General features: G+C 48.8%; 1 protein-coding gene across 2 annotated transcripts in view; it reads right to left on the reverse strand.

Annotated features, from left to right (window-relative positions):
* The window catches only part of LOC144106368 (phosducin-like protein), a 116,924-nt gene that overhangs the window by 36,428 nt on the left and 63,345 nt on the right, over positions 1–17,151 (reverse strand). For both annotated transcript variants that reach the window (XM_077639147.1, XM_077639148.1), the window contains exon 5: positions 8,687–8,800. In XM_077639147.1, coding sequence (XP_077495273.1) covers positions 8,687–8,800 — 114 coding nt within the window. The remainder of the gene's footprint in view (positions 1–8,686; positions 8,801–17,151) is intronic.

The raw sequence follows: 17,151 nt of genomic DNA on the forward strand, positions 1-17,151 counted from the left end.
ACGTGCAATTAAAAGGGTGTTAAACGACATGGGCGTATGCGTGTATTTCAGCATTTAATATATATTCATTTTTGTTATTTGCGCCAAATCCAAAGTAGCGATTGTGGCACAACACAAGCTTGGCGTAAGACACGAGAACCATTTCAATGGCCATTGAGATTTTCAGTGTACAAGCGACACAACTCCTTCGAGTTCAATGGCAATTGAGAATTTCGAAGACCCCCGACTCAATGGCCATTGAAATTGGCCGTGTGACAGGGGTATAAATCAAGAGAAGAAATGGGCTTGGGCGGGGTATGTAATGCTCAGGCAAGATAACCGCTGGCCCTTAAGGGTAACGGAGTGGATTCCAAGAGAAAGCAAGTGTAGAAGGGGGCGGCAGAAAGTTAGGTGGTCGGATGAGATTAAGAAGTTTGTGGGGATACGGTGGCCGCACCTGCCTGGCAAGGGACACGGTTAATTGGAGATACATGGGAGGGGCCTTTGCACTCCAGTGAGCACAGTGAAGGTAATGATGATGATGAAAAAAGTTTAATTTTGATCAAGAACCTCACCTATAAGAGACAACTTATACGTATTTACTCGGGTAAAGAACTCACTTGCAATCACTTTTGTCCTTGAGAGTTTGCTTTTTTTTTTAAGCATTTACTTTTCTTGGCGTGTTTCTCAATTTCACGCCGTCCACAGCACAGACCTTGGTAGCGCACTAATATTGTGCCCGCTGATAGCATCAAGGTGTATTCATCTTTTGAGGAGAGCTCCTGCGGGGGTGGCACCAAGATGCTGTGCACCCTTGAGAGAACCGTCGGCAGCGGTGGCTTGCTCGGTGCACTGCTGTGCCAGGTTGCCGTAGTGTATGCTTAAAAAGTCGATCAGCTGTCGAGCATCAGAAAGGAGCATAGCAGTGGCAACCCGAACACTATAAAACATCTTCTACACTGAAATGCTATGGAAGAAGCAGGACATTCGGATGATCAAGAGGTTTGGTGAGTTGTAGATTGTGAATAAAAATGCCAAAACCCTTCCCACACCTAAGGCTAAAACATTTGCATTACACAAAAAAGACGCGCACCAGCTCTGCGGTTCACTTCATCTTGCCATGAACGACCGGCACCGTCGACTTTCGCAAAATCGTCGGATAGCGTCACGATACAGAAAACACCTTTTGAAGCGAACGATGCTGGACACTGGCGACACGAATGCAGCTGACTATGTGCTTTTCTTGATGGATGGACAGACGGATGGACGGCTGGGTAGGCAGGCGGGTCGACATATGATAAAAATTTCAACTCGTAAAAAAATCTCCCGAAACAAACTTTTTTCCCTCAAAATAAACCCTCCCCCAAAATGATGTCAACTTTTCTAGAAAAAAAGTGGGTACATTATGCGAGTAAATACGTGACTTGTGATGTTTCTTCATCACTCTACGGTTTTCGGTGCCATGGCTCACAAATCACCATGCGCCACGGAGAAGGCAAGGCTGCCACGATGTATTTTTGAAGACTGAAACTAAAGTAGATGGGCCAGCTAGATGCAGAATGTCAACACATCAATTGCAGTTGCTGCATGAAGAGTGGCTTCCAAATTGGCAGCGGGGTACGGATGCAAGTGGGTGGGCAGCACGCAGAAGAGCTATTCCCGAAGCTTGAAACCCAAAAAAAGCGGCCATAGGTGGACGGTTCGCATGGCCCACAGATTATGCCGCGAGCCAGTGTGCTGCACTGCACAGCCCTCACCACAGTTCTGTGGTTGGTACGATTTAGGCATCGCGCTGACAGCCAACTGTGCCGTCTCTGCTCCCAGCTTCGAAGTTCACCGAACTTACGGTGGAGACCTTGGAGAATGTAAGCGGGACGTAAAGCAAGTCAGTTTCCCAAGGCAATGACAGGAACCTAAGGAGAGAAGGAAGAAGCGTGCCTCCAATCCAAGCCTCCTCCTCAGACAGCGGTGGCCACGGCTGCCTTGTCAATGCAATCGTGCGCCCAAAGCAGGCGCACTCTTCGTCGGTCGCGTTTCGTGTGCTAGTGCTGCTACAAGGGGCTCATTATCATTAAGTGCCCGGTTTGCATAACACACTTTGCTCTACAGAATAACGCTAGACAGAAGGCCTAAATTTTTACAATATTCATGATCAGGAAACTAAAAAAATTTTGCCACTTTGCATATCTCTCAACTCCATTTATCTCAAAATTTTTTCTCTTTTTGCGACTTCAAGTTACAGAGGGCTAAGTGTACTACTGTTCTGCAGCAAAATAATGCATACAGAGATTGCCAAGAGGTGCAGCTGCAATGCAATAGATGATATACGGAGTTATATATGCCAATCAGACAAAAGTGAACGGCTACTTTTTCTGCTAATGAGCTTGTGCAACAAGCTACACACTATTTTTGTGAAACTCTCAGTCACTGGGTGACAACACAAACAGAGCGAGAAATCAGTAAGTAGTGAAAGCACGAAGCCTCCTGTATAACGGATAAAAACTCCTTTCCAGTTACAAGGTGTACTAGAGCCATGCGCGCTCAATAAGCAGTAAGAATCAAACGAAAGCCCTTCCATTCTCCCTTTTGGAAAGCCAACTTTGTCAACTTCTATGCTGGCATCGCAAGCCTTGGAGATGACTGCATTTTGCAAATCTTAATTCCACTGGTCCATGTTCTAAAGGAGCGGTGAAGGCTGACGTGCCTTTCATTTTCACACACACATACAAACCCACAAAAACAAGGTGTTTAGTTTTTTTTTCACCAGTTCATGTACGCTTCAGTGTCCCACCCTGCTTCTTGCTTGTCTATCTCATGCACACTGCCGCTATCCTGTTTTTCTCAGCTCTGCTGAAATCCATGAACTTAGGAACAGACAAAACACACAAACGCACAGAACAAATGCACAAACACACAGAGGGATGAGCACACGTGCACAGGCTTGCTTTCTAAGACACGCTAGACGGTTTCCGGGTCCATGCTTCGCTCTGCATATCGAGCAAAAGGGACACCCACCCCTCTGGTCATAATACAGTAGGGAGGCCGCATGGAAGCAAGCATACAAGGAAAGAAAGGGTGCTTGCTAACTGGGGATGACAACAAACAGAGGATGACACCTTGATCTTTCAGGGTGAGGAAAAAATTTCTCAATGCTGTTTCGGTGTTGGATGCACACGCAGCGAATGGAATCAAACCATAATTTAGCACAAATTTCCACAGGATTATGCCTTGAGCCATGTGTGGCTCCAATGCATAAGCCTTCAAGACACAGCAGACAAGCAGATGGTGGTTTGCGGAAAGCAGTTTGCTCTGGGTGACTACGTACACGATCCAAAGGCAATGAAAAGAAAAAACAACTGGGGTAAGGAAGGACCAAGAAAAAAACCCCTGCTGCTACCCCCTTCTTCCCCCGAAATATCCTGGGTAGCAAAAAGCAATAAAAAATGCTTCCCAAGGTGGGGCCGTGATATGTGATGTACTCCACGTCTGCTACTAACAACGGAGGAGGAGGAATGTCTGTGTCCACGTATTTCAGAGACGATGCCTCGCAACCATAGGGGGGTAGAAAATATTTCTGACCAGAAGGCATTTAACACAGACGAGGTCACAAGACAAATACACAACAAGCGCTACAGACACAACAACATGACGAGCATGAAAAGCCAACTAGCCCAACCTGCTGTTGTGGCCCCTTAGACGTCACATTGTTTGCACCTGGGAGAAGGATATTCCTCAGCTGCTTTGCCAATCATATCCATTCTGCCCTCCTTGTGTCTTAGTGCGCACACCTGATTTCTGCCTATGCCTAGTTTTCTCCTGACACCCCTTACTGACAAAATCACAAACGCGCCTTAACTCGACACTGGAAACAGCTGCTCCTCCACTTGAGGGATCCAAGAACGCCCGTCGGCATTTCCTCCAACCCTCGACAAAGTGTGAATGGTGTATAGGAACAAGATTAAGATGAATATTGCCGCGAATCTTTGCAGTGTTTGTTCATTCTTCAAATCAGCCGTCCCGGCGCTTTATCGCTTTGTTTGCGATGCAAGACGCGACCAGATTCATCTCGATTGATCGCATCCAGGCAGAGCTGATTCTACGCTGTTCCAGAATGTTCTAGTAACTTTGCACGCTTTATTTCTTTTTAGTGGCTGAGTGGTCTTGGTCCACTCAGCCACTCGTCGGAGTTGTGGCGGCAAGTGCGTCTCTACAACGACCACCTACGGGTATCATGCGGTATCCACGGAAGGCAGCGTAGCTGGCAGCCGTTGGCTGAGTGGACCAAGACCGGCGATTATCTCACGGAGTACCTATGGAAGTTGGTTTTGCCCACGCTTCCTAAGAGACAGGAGACCTGCAAACGTCCGGGTAAGCTCTTGACACCTGGCTCCACTACCATAAACAAGAAGCACAGGCAAATTTTGGAGCTGTGACCATAGTTCTGTCTTACACCTGAAATGAAGCCAGTCGAGCTGCTGACACTGCCCCGAGTAATCGCCCGCCAAGTGCCAGAGGAAGAAAAGGCCAGGATAGAAACGGAGTGCTCTGGGGTTGTCATCAGTAAAGGGAAAGCAGCGGTAGGGTCCCAGGGAACGTTGAGACGTGTCGTGGACTACCTGCTTGATAATAGGTTGCGGCCTCTCGTGTCCGACAAGGAAGGCTTCTTTGCCATGGTCCCTGAAGATCTTTTCAAGGAAAAAGCTACAGCGGCCGTGCTCAAAAACATCAAAGAAGTGGAAGTTAAGCCAGTGTCGTCGGAGCGGAAAGCGGTTGCTTGGCTAAAGGACAAGAAACTAGATACGTTGAATGCAGGAGTGAAGAATGCGAAGGGGCTTCATCTGGACCTGTTTTTCACTGCCAAAACACACAAGCCAGACATTCCGTTCCATGCGGTGGTCTCTGAATGAAACACATGGCAATACGAAGTGTCTGGCTACCCGCAGAAGTTCCTGAAAACTTCAAAAAGTTCGAAGACACCTTTCTTGTCCCAAGCTCAGCGTCAGTGGTGAAGTATTTGAAGAATCAGAATCCCAGGCAGTGTTCAGCACTTAGCATAGACGTCAAGGACCTGTTCTACTCCCTGCCGCACGCTAACTTTATGAAGTGCGTCCAAGAGTGCATCATCGAGCACAACGATGAAGTCGCATTCAGGAATGCGTGCGGCATTTCAGTGGAGTGCTTCCTCGAGCTTCTTTCGTCCTATCTCTCTTCCACTGTCGTGTCCTGGGATAACAAGGTCTTCGTACAAAAGTCCGATGTGTGCATCGGCTCTCGAATCGCGCCTATCCTTAGTGACATCTTTCTATCGAAGGCGAATAGGTCTCTGAACGCTGACTTGGAAGATTTCACCGAAGCTGTTTTCAGGTGCACTGACGACTACCTTGTGTTCATCAGATAGCCGAGCAGCATTAGGACGGCACCCAACGTACTAAAGTTATTTAAGGAAAGGGGTCAAGGGCTCAACTTTACTTTTGGGTTGCCAAAGGATGGGTGCTTACGATTTTTAGACCTCGAGTTGAGGCTAACCAACCATCATGTTTTGTTGAATGCGTTCCCCAAAGGCCAGAAAGCCCCTTCTCTCCTTCAGTTCGCAACATTCCAGACTGGTGAAGGACGGGATGGCGGTGTCATGCCTGTCGACAGCCCTTGAAATGTCATGTCACCACCGGAACAAGGAAGGTTTCCTTGGGCAGATAGCCGGACTTTGTGAAGCAGGATATAAAGAAAGCAACCTTGCACGGCTAGCAGAACGAATGTAGTGCAAGCTAAAGGTAAAGGCGGCACCTCTGCCTCCGGGGCAGCAGGAAGAGGAAAGAAGGAAGGTCGTGTGCATCCCGTACCTGCACGGTGTCTCACATCGTCGGAAGAAGACCGCTGCGCGGCAGAGAATGTGCAGGTGGTGTTCCCCGTCGAAGTTGGGAAAACATGCGCCGCAGTGCACAGGAAGCTAGAGCCAGCCTCAACCAGAAAAGACTTTCGGCAGTGCACAGTAACACACACAGAAAATTTCATGAACTGCAAAAAAGGAGTCGTATATAGGGTGCTTCTGTCTTGCGGAAAGGTTTACCATGGCCAGACGGGAGGGTGAATTAACATCAGGCTGAAAGAGCACGGCACGAGAATTCCTCTAACCTAGTGCAGCATTGCCATGTTTGCAAATATGAAAATGACGACCTTGCCCGCCTCATTTACATAATACAGTAGAACCCCGTTGTTACGTTCCTCACTGCTGCGTTTTCCCGGCTGTTACGTCGTTTTCGTCTGGTCCCGGCATAGCTCCCATAGGATCCAATGTATTGGGTACGCCGCTGTTACGTTGTAGCTGTGAAAACGTTCCCACATGATACATCGCAACCTGGCACCCCGAACCCGGCCGGGCAACGCGCGCCAACCGCCATTTTGACGAGTCTTGGCCAGGCTTGGCTACGGAATTGGCTACAAGACCATGGCCTCCGAGATCACCCCCTTGCATGCACGTGGATAATCTCGGAGGCCGTAAAAAGCCGCACGCGAGTTAGAGAGATTGCCACTAGATGGCCACTGCCTCGTCAGCCGAAGCGAGTAAAACCCGCGGGCCCGCAGCAATCCAGTCTTTCTTGTTTGTGCGGTTCAACCCATCTGAGTCGTCCGTGTCCTTCCGTCAACAGCTACGCTGCCTACGCCTCGTCAGGCCTCGCTAATCCAGTCTTTCTTGTTTGTGCGGTTCAACCCATCCGAGTCGTCCGTGTCCTTGTCCGCGTCCGTGTCGCGCGGTGTGGCTTTCGAATGGACGGCGGAGAGGAAACTGCCACGGAAGCTGAAGAGACGGAAGCAGCCTCTCATGATCAAGAGCTGAGTGAAGCTTTGAATGCGCTGGGTGCCACGGGAGTCACGTATGACGACTACGTCGCCGTGGATGCTGCTGTCGTGATGTCCGAGTGTCAGAGTACCGCCGAGATCGTTGCAGACTCGGTCGCGAGTGAAGCCTCAGACTGTGATGACAACGAGAAGCACGAGCCGCATGATTCCGGGGAGTTGGCGGACCCGAGCTTTGGAGAAGCCGTCGCGGCTCTGGACCTCCTCGGCAGGTACGTCGCACCTCAAAGCGACGCTGAGAGCAATGCGGCTTTCCAGGCCATCGAGAAACGCGTGGTGTTTTCCAGCGAGCGGAAAAAACGGCAATCGACCATTCTCGATTCTTTTAAGACATAAGCTCACTTGATGTCGAAATAAATTGTTTCAAGGCAAAGCTGCACTGTTTTCATTAATTTTCGCAGCTTTCCTCACTGTTGCGTTTTCCCGGCTGTTACGTTTTTTTTTCGCGGTCCGGTGAAAAACGTATGAACGGGGTTCCACTGTACTGAGATCCGATACTGCAGCAGCAATCAGATAGGCAGGGAAATCTTTGAAGCGTATTGCATTGTCACGAACACTGACACGTGTGTGGCGAAACCATCCGTGGCATTACAGAGAAATGAAATAGCTTTCCTAGATAAGAGTCTTCCATCCACTGTGTAATCCTCGATGTGTCTATGTCTTTTTGTTGGTCTTTTGGTTTAGTGTGTTTTTAACCTTATATATTTCACGTGGTTTTTCAATAAAATTCAGTTGCTAGACAGAGGCTGTGTCGTCTTCTCCTTTCTGGTCCGTTGTCCGTTTTTGCACTGGTCCATGAAGCAAATATCACTTCAGCAGTACCACCTGCTTCTTCAGCAGGCCCTGATGACAAGGCCCTAAGGACAAGCCATACGGCACAGATGTGGGCATTCACAAGTGCACCACCAGAGCCTTCAGCTCCCCACAAGTGCACCGCCATCTGCAGCAACTTCACAATACGGATGAATCCAGGGGGCGGCGCAATCTGCAACTCCGGGGGGCTGTGAAATGTTGCTCTAGTTGTTCGTGCTGTATATTTTGTCCGCGCTGTATATTTTGTCCGCGCTGTATAAGTGTTGTGTGACGAACAGCTACAACACTGGAGGTAGCGACTGAACATGATTATCCATGCTCAACGCCAATGACAAGCATGCACATCAGGAGGCTAGCCGCGGCCATACGGTCTGACGCCGTCACTCAGCTGACGCTTCGGCACAGGGTTCCCTGCATCCACATCGTATCAATGTTCGTAAAAAGCTACATTTATAGATCGAACAAAATCCTCACAGCCAGCAAATGATGCAACGTTCATCATGTTTAAAAGAAAACTCAGGCCGAGGAGCGCGATGCAAACCTTGAGCTAATCCTCCACTCACAGAGCAATTCGAGTGGAGGTTGGTTTCTGAAACACAAAACAGGCTTAGAGGGCTGCTTGGAGATGAAGTTCGAGGTTTGTTTATGAATTCAGAGGTTAGGCTGCCTTCTTTCCTTAGAGCTTGCTCGATCCATTCCGTATTATACTTCCTTATATCTGTTCCGTTACACTCATTAGTTAGCTGTGGCAGTTCAGCCTGTTCTAGTCAATGCACTTATGGCTGTGAGCAGCAGCCTGTTGCAACGGTGTTTGGATTCTGCACACTTCTTTTCCCAAGGGTCTGAAATCTTGGACACTGTGGAGGTCCGTTGTAATATATTTAAACTTTACATGTGTCAGCAAACCAGGAACAATCATTTACCGACAGAGAGAACAAGAGCTCGGGGGGTGATGCATTCCGAAAGAACATATGAACCACTGCAGCAGCCTAAAAGTGGCGATTGTTGTAGTGCTTCCATGAAAGCAGCTGGTGCTTACAAAATGTCGGCTCATGCCAGCCGCAGAGGCCTCCACAATGCAGAACTTGACCTGCGGGTACTCCTCTGCCAAGCACTGGAGGCAGCCGTTCATGGCCTCACAGCCGGGGATGCCCTGCACAAGGGTGAGGAGGACAGAGTATTTTTACTTAACTTTTCTTTTGTGAGAAAATTCATTCTGTGGCTTCCCGTCAGCAGAAGGAGCATTTGCCATAATAACACTGTCTTTAAGGCATGCATGTCTCACTTGCATACCAATGGTGAAAATGTGCTCAAGATGACTCTGGGCTTTGAATGACATCACTTTCATTTCAAACCATTTACACCACTGGCTTTGCAGAGCGAAAAGGTACACAGCTGTGCCCATCACTTCGAATAAAGACCTCCAATGCGGCATGTATCCATACCTGAGTCTTTTCGACATACCATAGACTCCTGTTAAACTAACTCGGTTAAGACAAATTCTCGAATAAGATGAACAATATGAGACCTTTGGTTGGTTCCCCACTGAACTCAATGTAAAGAAAAACCACTTCTGAAGAACTGTTTCGTGTGTCCTTCGATGAAGACAACCTATCACAGCGAGCACAAAGCACGGCGACACCGCGCAACAATGCTCGCAGGGCAACCGCAAGGGTCTGTCGAGCAAAGAGAACATTTATAAAACGCTTCCACAAAAGAAAGTGCACCCCAACAAGATACCTTCCACGCAACTTCATACTGCAGTGCGGAGAAGCTGTCTTGTGGGGAAGCTTTCTTGCCGATGCGGAAAAGCATGGCATCTTCACTTCTGCCCGCCTGTAAAAGACGCAGAGATGCCAGATCACGGCATCGTGCGCATGTCACGTGCTATGCATTGCTGCCAGTGGACTCAAAGGCGACACCCGCCCATTGCCTTGGTGCTTAAATAGTTGGAAGCCGAATTTTAAACTCACACAGCGGCGAAATACGCGCTATCGCGGCGTGGAGACGGCCAGATATTGGTACCGCATGGGCATTGCCTACAGTGGACGGAAAGGCACATGGAGCACCTGCTCATAGATTCGATAAGAGCTTGTGATGTGCACACGAACAGACGACACACAGCACTGACTTACAGTATTGCGCTCTTTTATAATGAAAGCTTTTTAGAAAAAACCGACTAGGTGACTGCCCGCGATCGGCTGCGGTAGGTTGCGGGTTCGACTCTCGCTGTCGCCGGCCCACCCAGTCAGTTTTTCTCAAGTGGGTACCAGCGTCCCTCTCGGCCAGGCGCTCGGCTTTTGTCAGGGGGTATGAGACACTTGGAAAAGGAAAGCAAAAGCACCGAAGTTTGGGCCAGTTGGTATTGATCCATCTTGAGAACACGAAGCAGCATGAAAAAACGGGGACGAAAAAGACACACATACGACAGCACGAATGCTGCACTTCCAACTGAATTTTATTGAGAATACCAAAGCTTAAGTACAGCGCTACTATCGCCCTGTGTCAATCAACCGCAATGATAAAAAAACGCCATTTCATTATCAAGAAGAGACAAGGAAGCCGTGCTGACACACTGACCACCTGCTTTTCTGATGTGATATGTTTCAATAATCTCTCTTTCCATCCGATCCCTACCACGCCCAAGAATTTTAGCTTTCTGAAATATGGGTTTACACTTACAATCCTGGCAGTGGATAGCAAGATGACCACTTTTCCCTTCTTTCACCAGATTATAATGCTCCCGAGCTCTCTCATTAAAACAGGGTCCCGTTTGACCTATGTACACTCTATTGCAAGTGAGCGGAATGCTGTACACTACCTTAATAGTGCAACGGGTGAAAACGAGTTGGTGGTTTATAGTGCAAATCGGCTTTTTCTTACTAACCATCATTAGGCAAACTTTTGATAGCTTGCTTGGGGTGGAAAGAGCACGTTTACACCGTATCTGCTTGCAACTTTCTTAAGATTATGAGAAATTCTGTAAAGATATGGAATTACTTGAGTTGACAGCCTCTGGTCTTGCTTATCCGTCTTTTTGATGCGTTTTTTCTTTTGTAGCAGCGTCTCTGCAACAGCTGACAATAAATCTGGAGGAAAGCCGGACATGCGCAATCGCTCAGTTTGCATTTGAACACTTTCAAACATTTGATGCAGACATGATTTTTCCAAAGCGGAATTGAGGCAATTCATGGCTATTGCTCTTTTGATTATTTTTGAATGAGCACTATTGTAAAGGAGGAGTGCCTTTTGTGACCTAGGATTGTACAACCAGCATATATGCCCATCCAAAAAATGAATTCTCAGGTCAAGGAACTGTACACACTTTCTACTAGGGAGTTTAAAGGTAAACTTTAAGCCTTTTGCAACCGTTTTGAACAATGCGAGAACATCAGCAACAGCTTCGTCAATAGATAAACCATGCAGCTTGTCCATTATCACCAAATAATCGTCAACTATCTAAAAATGCGTAGGTTACCGTATTTACACGATTGTAAGTCGACCCTTTTTTTGAAATTTAAAATTCCGAGGTGGGGGGGTCGACTTACAATCAAAACGAAACCTTGAACTGCCAATAAAAGCAAGAAAAACAATCTATCAGGGTCGCTACTGCGATGTTAGAAGTTTTTGTTTGCTCTACGGCTCCAAGCGTAGCATTCAGGTATTCCGCGGGCTTTTTGGCCAGGATTTTTTATTTTTTATTTTTACTGTGCACACCGTTACCCACCGCGATGGTTCAGTGCTACTGAACAGGATACCCGGGTTAGAACCCGACCACGGCGGCAGCGTTTCGATGGAAGCGAAACGCAAAGGCGCCCGTGTGCTGTGCGATGTCAGTACAGCAGGTTAAAGATCCCCAGGTGGTCGAAATTATTCGGGAACCCTTCACTACGGCACCTCGTTCTCCCTTTCTTCGTTCACTCCCTCCTTTATCTCTTCCCTTATAACTGGGATTCCGCCGATATTTGAGACAAATACTGCGCCACTTCCTTTCCCCCAAAACCAATTTCATTTCATTTCACTCGCGTGGAAGGGCCCCTGTCCCACACTGTTCCAATCGGGGAGTCTGCGCCAGCGCCCGGGAGTGTCGCTAGCTCATGGAAAAGCCGCTATTTCAGTTGGTTGTGCAATACGTAACAGCGGCGGTTCTGGGGAATGCCGATGTTTGCTGGAGGAGCCGACGCCCCGACACCGATCACTCTTTGTTTGGTGGTGCTTGGAGTTGGTGGTTTTGACTCGACTGCCGGCCGCATGCTTCGCCATGAGCTCTCCAGGTTCGAAAAGCATCCGGCGCTCATTCACTGCAGCGTTCAAGAGGGAGGCCATCATTTACGCCGAAGAAACCAAAATGTGTGCGGCGGGCTGCAAGTTCGACGTTTCTGAACGGTTGGTGCGGGAGTGCCGGAAGCAGCGAGACAAAATTTTCGATTGCGACTCCAAGTGAAGAGGTTTCCGCGGGACGAAGTCGGGACGCTTTCTGGAGCTGGAGGTCAAGCTTGCAGCGTATGTCACCGAAATACGTGATCGGTCCCTTCCAGTGACATGCGAAATGATCACGCAACAAGCCCGGGTCTTTGCTGCGGAAGCTGGAATACTCCGAACAGACTTCAAAGCCAGCAGGGCTTGGGCTTCGAAATTTATGAAGAGGGCTGGCTTCTCTCTTCGTCGGCGTACTAGTGTATGCCAGAAACTGCCTGCTGCTTACGAGGAGAAAGTTGTCGCCTTCCATAGGCACTACCTCAAGCTCGGCGATACCTGCTCGGCGATACCTGCTCGGCCAAATCGGCAATGCGGACCAAACTCCCGTCTACTTCGACATGACGAGCAACACAACACTGAGCGTGAGGGGAGCTCGCGAGGTTAAGCTTCTCATGACAGGAAACGAGAAACTTCGGTTCACTGTTATGCTATCATGCTTGGCAGATGGCACAAAGCTCCGATTGTACATCGTCTTCAAAAGAAAAACTATGCCAAAGGAAATGTTCCCGAAAGGTGTGATTGTGCGAGTGAACGAAAAAGGCTTTATGACGGACGACTTAGTTATTGATTGGTACCGTAGGGTGCGGCTTTTGAGGCCAGGGGCATCCCTCAAAAATCGCAATCCAAACCTCCTCGTGCTGGACTCATTTCGCGGCCACCTTACCGCGAAAGTGAAGGAAGAGCTCCGAAAAGAAGATACAGATATGCTGGTGATTCCCGGCGGTCTGAGGGGGCAGCTGCAGCCGCTAGACGTTGGCATTAACAAGCCATTCAAGGACTTGCTCCGGAGCGAGTACAACGAGTGGCTGGCGGCAGAAGGGCAAGAACTTACGCCAACGGGGCGCGTGAAGAGAGCCTCCCTGGCGGCTGTGTGCGGGTGGGTGATTTCCGCTTGGGCGGCCGTTCCACGCGATGTCGTGGTGCGGTCATTTAGGAAGTGCGGGCTTTCCATGGAGGGCGATGTGCTGTGGGATCGCAGCGGCAACGACGACGACAGCAGTACCACTGAAGATGACTCAAGTGAGGATGAATAGCCCATCTATGCAATAAATTTTCGTTTTTGAAGCGCTCCACCGGTGTTTTTTTTTTTCAGACATGCGATTGGGGGGTCGACTTACATTCGCCTCAATTTTTTTTTTTTGACATGCGATTTGGGGGGGTCGACTTGTATTCGAGACGACTTACAATCGTGTAAATACAGTAGGTAGTAAGCTATGCAAGCTTTTGTTGAAGTTGAAGTGACATTTTGTTGAAGTGACATTCACTGTAGCGGGGTTCGACTGTATCACTCTCTTGTTTGCTTTCAGGCTACCTCTGTTCTTTAGAACAAGGTTCCTCAAACTTTTTTTGCCCCAAGGAACCCCAACAACTTTCAACATGTGCCAAGGAACCCCCCCCCCCCCCACTTTCAATTGGTCGATGTTGCTTGTGAATGGACCATATGTGCTTTTTCTTGCTGTTTAATTCACTTTTGTAAGTATTGTGTTTACTCTTGTAATTTGTGCACTTTTTTCTTTAAATTAGAGCTTCTAAAAAGCAGGTGCGCAAATTACGCAAAAATTTTCTGAACACGTCCTAAAAAACTCTACAAAGATCATAACGCACAATATATACTTTATATTGCCGTCTATACGTAGACCTCCCATCTCGCACCCCACGCTTGCCAAGTCGACTCCAAATATAAGACGAATACCATCTCCTGCCCCGCCCCAAAAAACCTAGTTTCCTGCCGCATGGCATGATGGAGCATGTGCAGCTCAAAGCAATAAGCGAGCAAATATACAATAGCAAAGCCAGCAGTGGGAGGCAGAGAGAAGTGATAAAACGACATGCTCGAGTGTGGCACGGCTGACTAGCGGCAAACCAAACAGCAAACAGTTCGGTAGTTTCGGATTCGGGCGCGAGCGCAACTGTTCGTCCGGGAAAACCACCGCCAGCACGAGCGAGCCGGGTAAACGGTGCACTTGCACCTTTCACAACTACACACGACGACTCTTCTCAAGCCTGTCTTGCGCGCACCCGTGTACATGCTGATGGGCTGGCACAGCAGAGAGTGCGAAATATGACAGTAAAAGTTTATTATTTCATTTTTTCCCAAAAATCCGGGTAAAAACTTCGGGGTGTGCAAATTATGTGCGGGCGCAAATTACACAAGTAAATATGGCATTTTTTTTTTTTTTAGCTCCCGGCAATCAGTTTTTTCTTCAATGTCCATCTCTCACTCCTGCTCAGACCTTCAACCCCAAGACAAAAATCCAGAAAAGCAAGTCATGTTCCCCAACATTTGCACACTCGTCTGGCTGGGCTGCCCACAGAATCACTTGTCGCCTCGCGCCGACTTTCATTGGCTATCTGCTGTTCACCACTCCGGCATCAGCGTAAAGTCAGCCCCCCCCCCCCCCCCCCCCCCCCCTCTCCTCCCCCACCCTCCCATGCTTCTTAATTTTGACAGATACAGCTTTTGCAGCGAAAATGGGCTCGCCAGCAGCAAAATAGTGCCAGCTGCCGATGCCGTCGAATTGCCTGAAAAAAATGCCCTATGAGACGCAAACATTTTTTTTTGTCTTGGCTGGGCTCGGTAGTGCGGCCCACACTTTCAGTTGCCATGCGTACAAGTGCATGTAACAGGCATCACCTTGTGTGCCATGCCCCTTCCATACCACCACCTTGCCGGCGATCTAAACGTACGTGCATTGGTGTAGGTTAGCATAGCAGTGTCTTGGCACGCTGCCAATTTTGCCGGATGAGACACCGCCACCGGCACTCCCGTCAAAACACGCAGCACAGTTACTGCGGCTCAGCGTCCTGGCATGCTGCCAAGGCCGGCAGCACGAAACCGAGGAAGGGCTAACGCTCTGAAATGAGTTTTGACAAAGCAGGTACTATTGTCTGGTTCACACACACCCGCCAGAAGTGTACCAGAAAGGGGGGACAGGCCAGTGTGGGTGCTTGCGGAGCAGTTTGACAACCCCTGCTTTAGAGCATGCTTTTTATGTCAGCTCTCTTACACCACACAAACGCATCCTGCTGCCAATCCATATTGAGTGGGTCCGACGTGACCTCCTGAGCTCACAAAGCCGAGGAGATTCTGTGACTCGCCTTGCGACCCCAACCTTGTCTGTGCCTCGAGTCCTCAGAAATAAAAAGACCACCTCCAGCGACGCACACCAATCCCTCAGTGTGCGGTGGCTCTCCCACGCAGTCTTACTCATGCAGAGGAGGATTCGGATCGGGGATGACACCAAAGTGGCTGCAATTTTAAAGTTTATAACCCTACCTCGGTCTGTAAAAACAGAAGTACTGAGGCCGATATTCACCACCTGCTGCGGGTTTGCCTGGCACTGAAGCCGACGAGAATTTGGCAGCAGCGGGTCGCTTGCCGAACAATCCTGATTCATATCCTCATCAGATCCCGCGTACATTATAATGCACATTTCATTTTCTCACGCGGCGTAAATACTACGCGCAATATCACCGAACTGGGACCATTTGACCGGCAGAGTGCGCACTCTTGCCTGCTATGTGGCGTGATGACACAGCAGATAAATGGGCAAGGAGCGCCTTGAGCGGAATTGCAAAATGACGGAAATTCCAAGAGGGGCGTGTCGTTCTAGGCAGCCAAGTAAGACTCAAAATTTTCGCACTTCTCTTTAATTTTTTGCAGGAACGTTTTGGAAAATCGATCAAGGAAAGTCTGAAGACTAACAAGAGCATGACCCGGTAAACAGCAGCACGTTCTAAAAGCATCTAGCGACAAAATTTGGAGCGTGTGCACACCCGGTCTCAATGATAGCTTTGCTACCAGCCAGTATTCACATCCGTCCGCTTTTAAGATGATGTGCTGCTACTCAGCACCTTTCATATTTTTCCCACACTAGAAATGAGTGGAAAGACAGCAGACAGGGTTCTAGAGGCTATAAGTCAACGTGAGTCTTCAGATTTGGGACTGTCTGATAACAAAGTGGACGACCCAACAGTCGTCATTCAGAGCATGCTGGGCGGGAGCTCAGACGAGGGTATGATATGTCTATCTTCTTATCTAGTGCAAGAACTTAAAATTAGCCTCCCAGTGGTCACATTCATTTCGTTTTCTATTTCTTTTGTAGACTCTTTCTCTGAGGATGAGACTGAAGTTGTTGAGGAGAAAGGAAAGAGCAGAGCAGCGCTATGGAAGCGAATGAGTTCATTTGAATAGAAGATTTGTGCTCTGCCAACTGCACGCGATATTTTATTTAATCAGCGGGAACACTGGCGGCCACTCAACTACTTTTGTCAGTACAGTCGACGACCGGTTTTTCGGACTCACTAGGGACCGCGGAAACGACCGAAAATTCGGGCAGTCCGGAAAATCAAATTTCACCGAAAAAATCACGAACTTATTACCAATATTGCGGACGAAGCGGCAACTTGTATTGCGCCCATTCTAAGGCTCCTCATGACTATATTTCGCCGCGCGACATCTGCACGGATGAAGAGCGCGGCGACCACTTTCACGAGCTCGGCCTGGCTGTGCTGCCCTCGGCATGTCGCCGATGAACGGGTTGGGACAAAGCTTAAAGTGGAAAGTGAACACGCCATTCTGGGAACTGCGCTGCGCCCGCAATACGATGGGCCTGGAACGAGAACGCAAAGATGGTTAAACAATATGAACCGAGAAACGACCGAAGCAAGCGCTCCGTCGGCATTGGCCTTTGCCATTAGGCCTAGAGGCTAGAGCCAAAATCGGCATCATATCCAGTGATATGCACTCTGCGGTGGCTTGCGTATAATGAGGAGTTTTGACTGTCATCGACACGCCAGTTGTTTATGGTTTTACGATAGAAGAGTTGGGTTGCGAAGCATTTTGCCGTGGGTATGCTGACCTTGCTCTGAAATGCACCACCGTTTCCTCCCGCGCTCGCCGTCTCCGTGAGGCCGTACGCCTCCCATGCGCTTCGCTGCGACCTCTTTCCGTATTCGGGACGAAATACTCTGCACAGATGAGTTCTGTGAACTCAGACTGCGGTTCAAGTTCGAAACCACGCG

This window comes from Amblyomma americanum, chromosome 10 (assembly GCF_052857255.1).
Source record: "Amblyomma americanum isolate KBUSLIRL-KWMA chromosome 10, ASM5285725v1, whole genome shotgun sequence".
Taxonomy (NCBI): domain Eukaryota; kingdom Metazoa; phylum Arthropoda; class Arachnida; order Ixodida; family Ixodidae; genus Amblyomma; species Amblyomma americanum.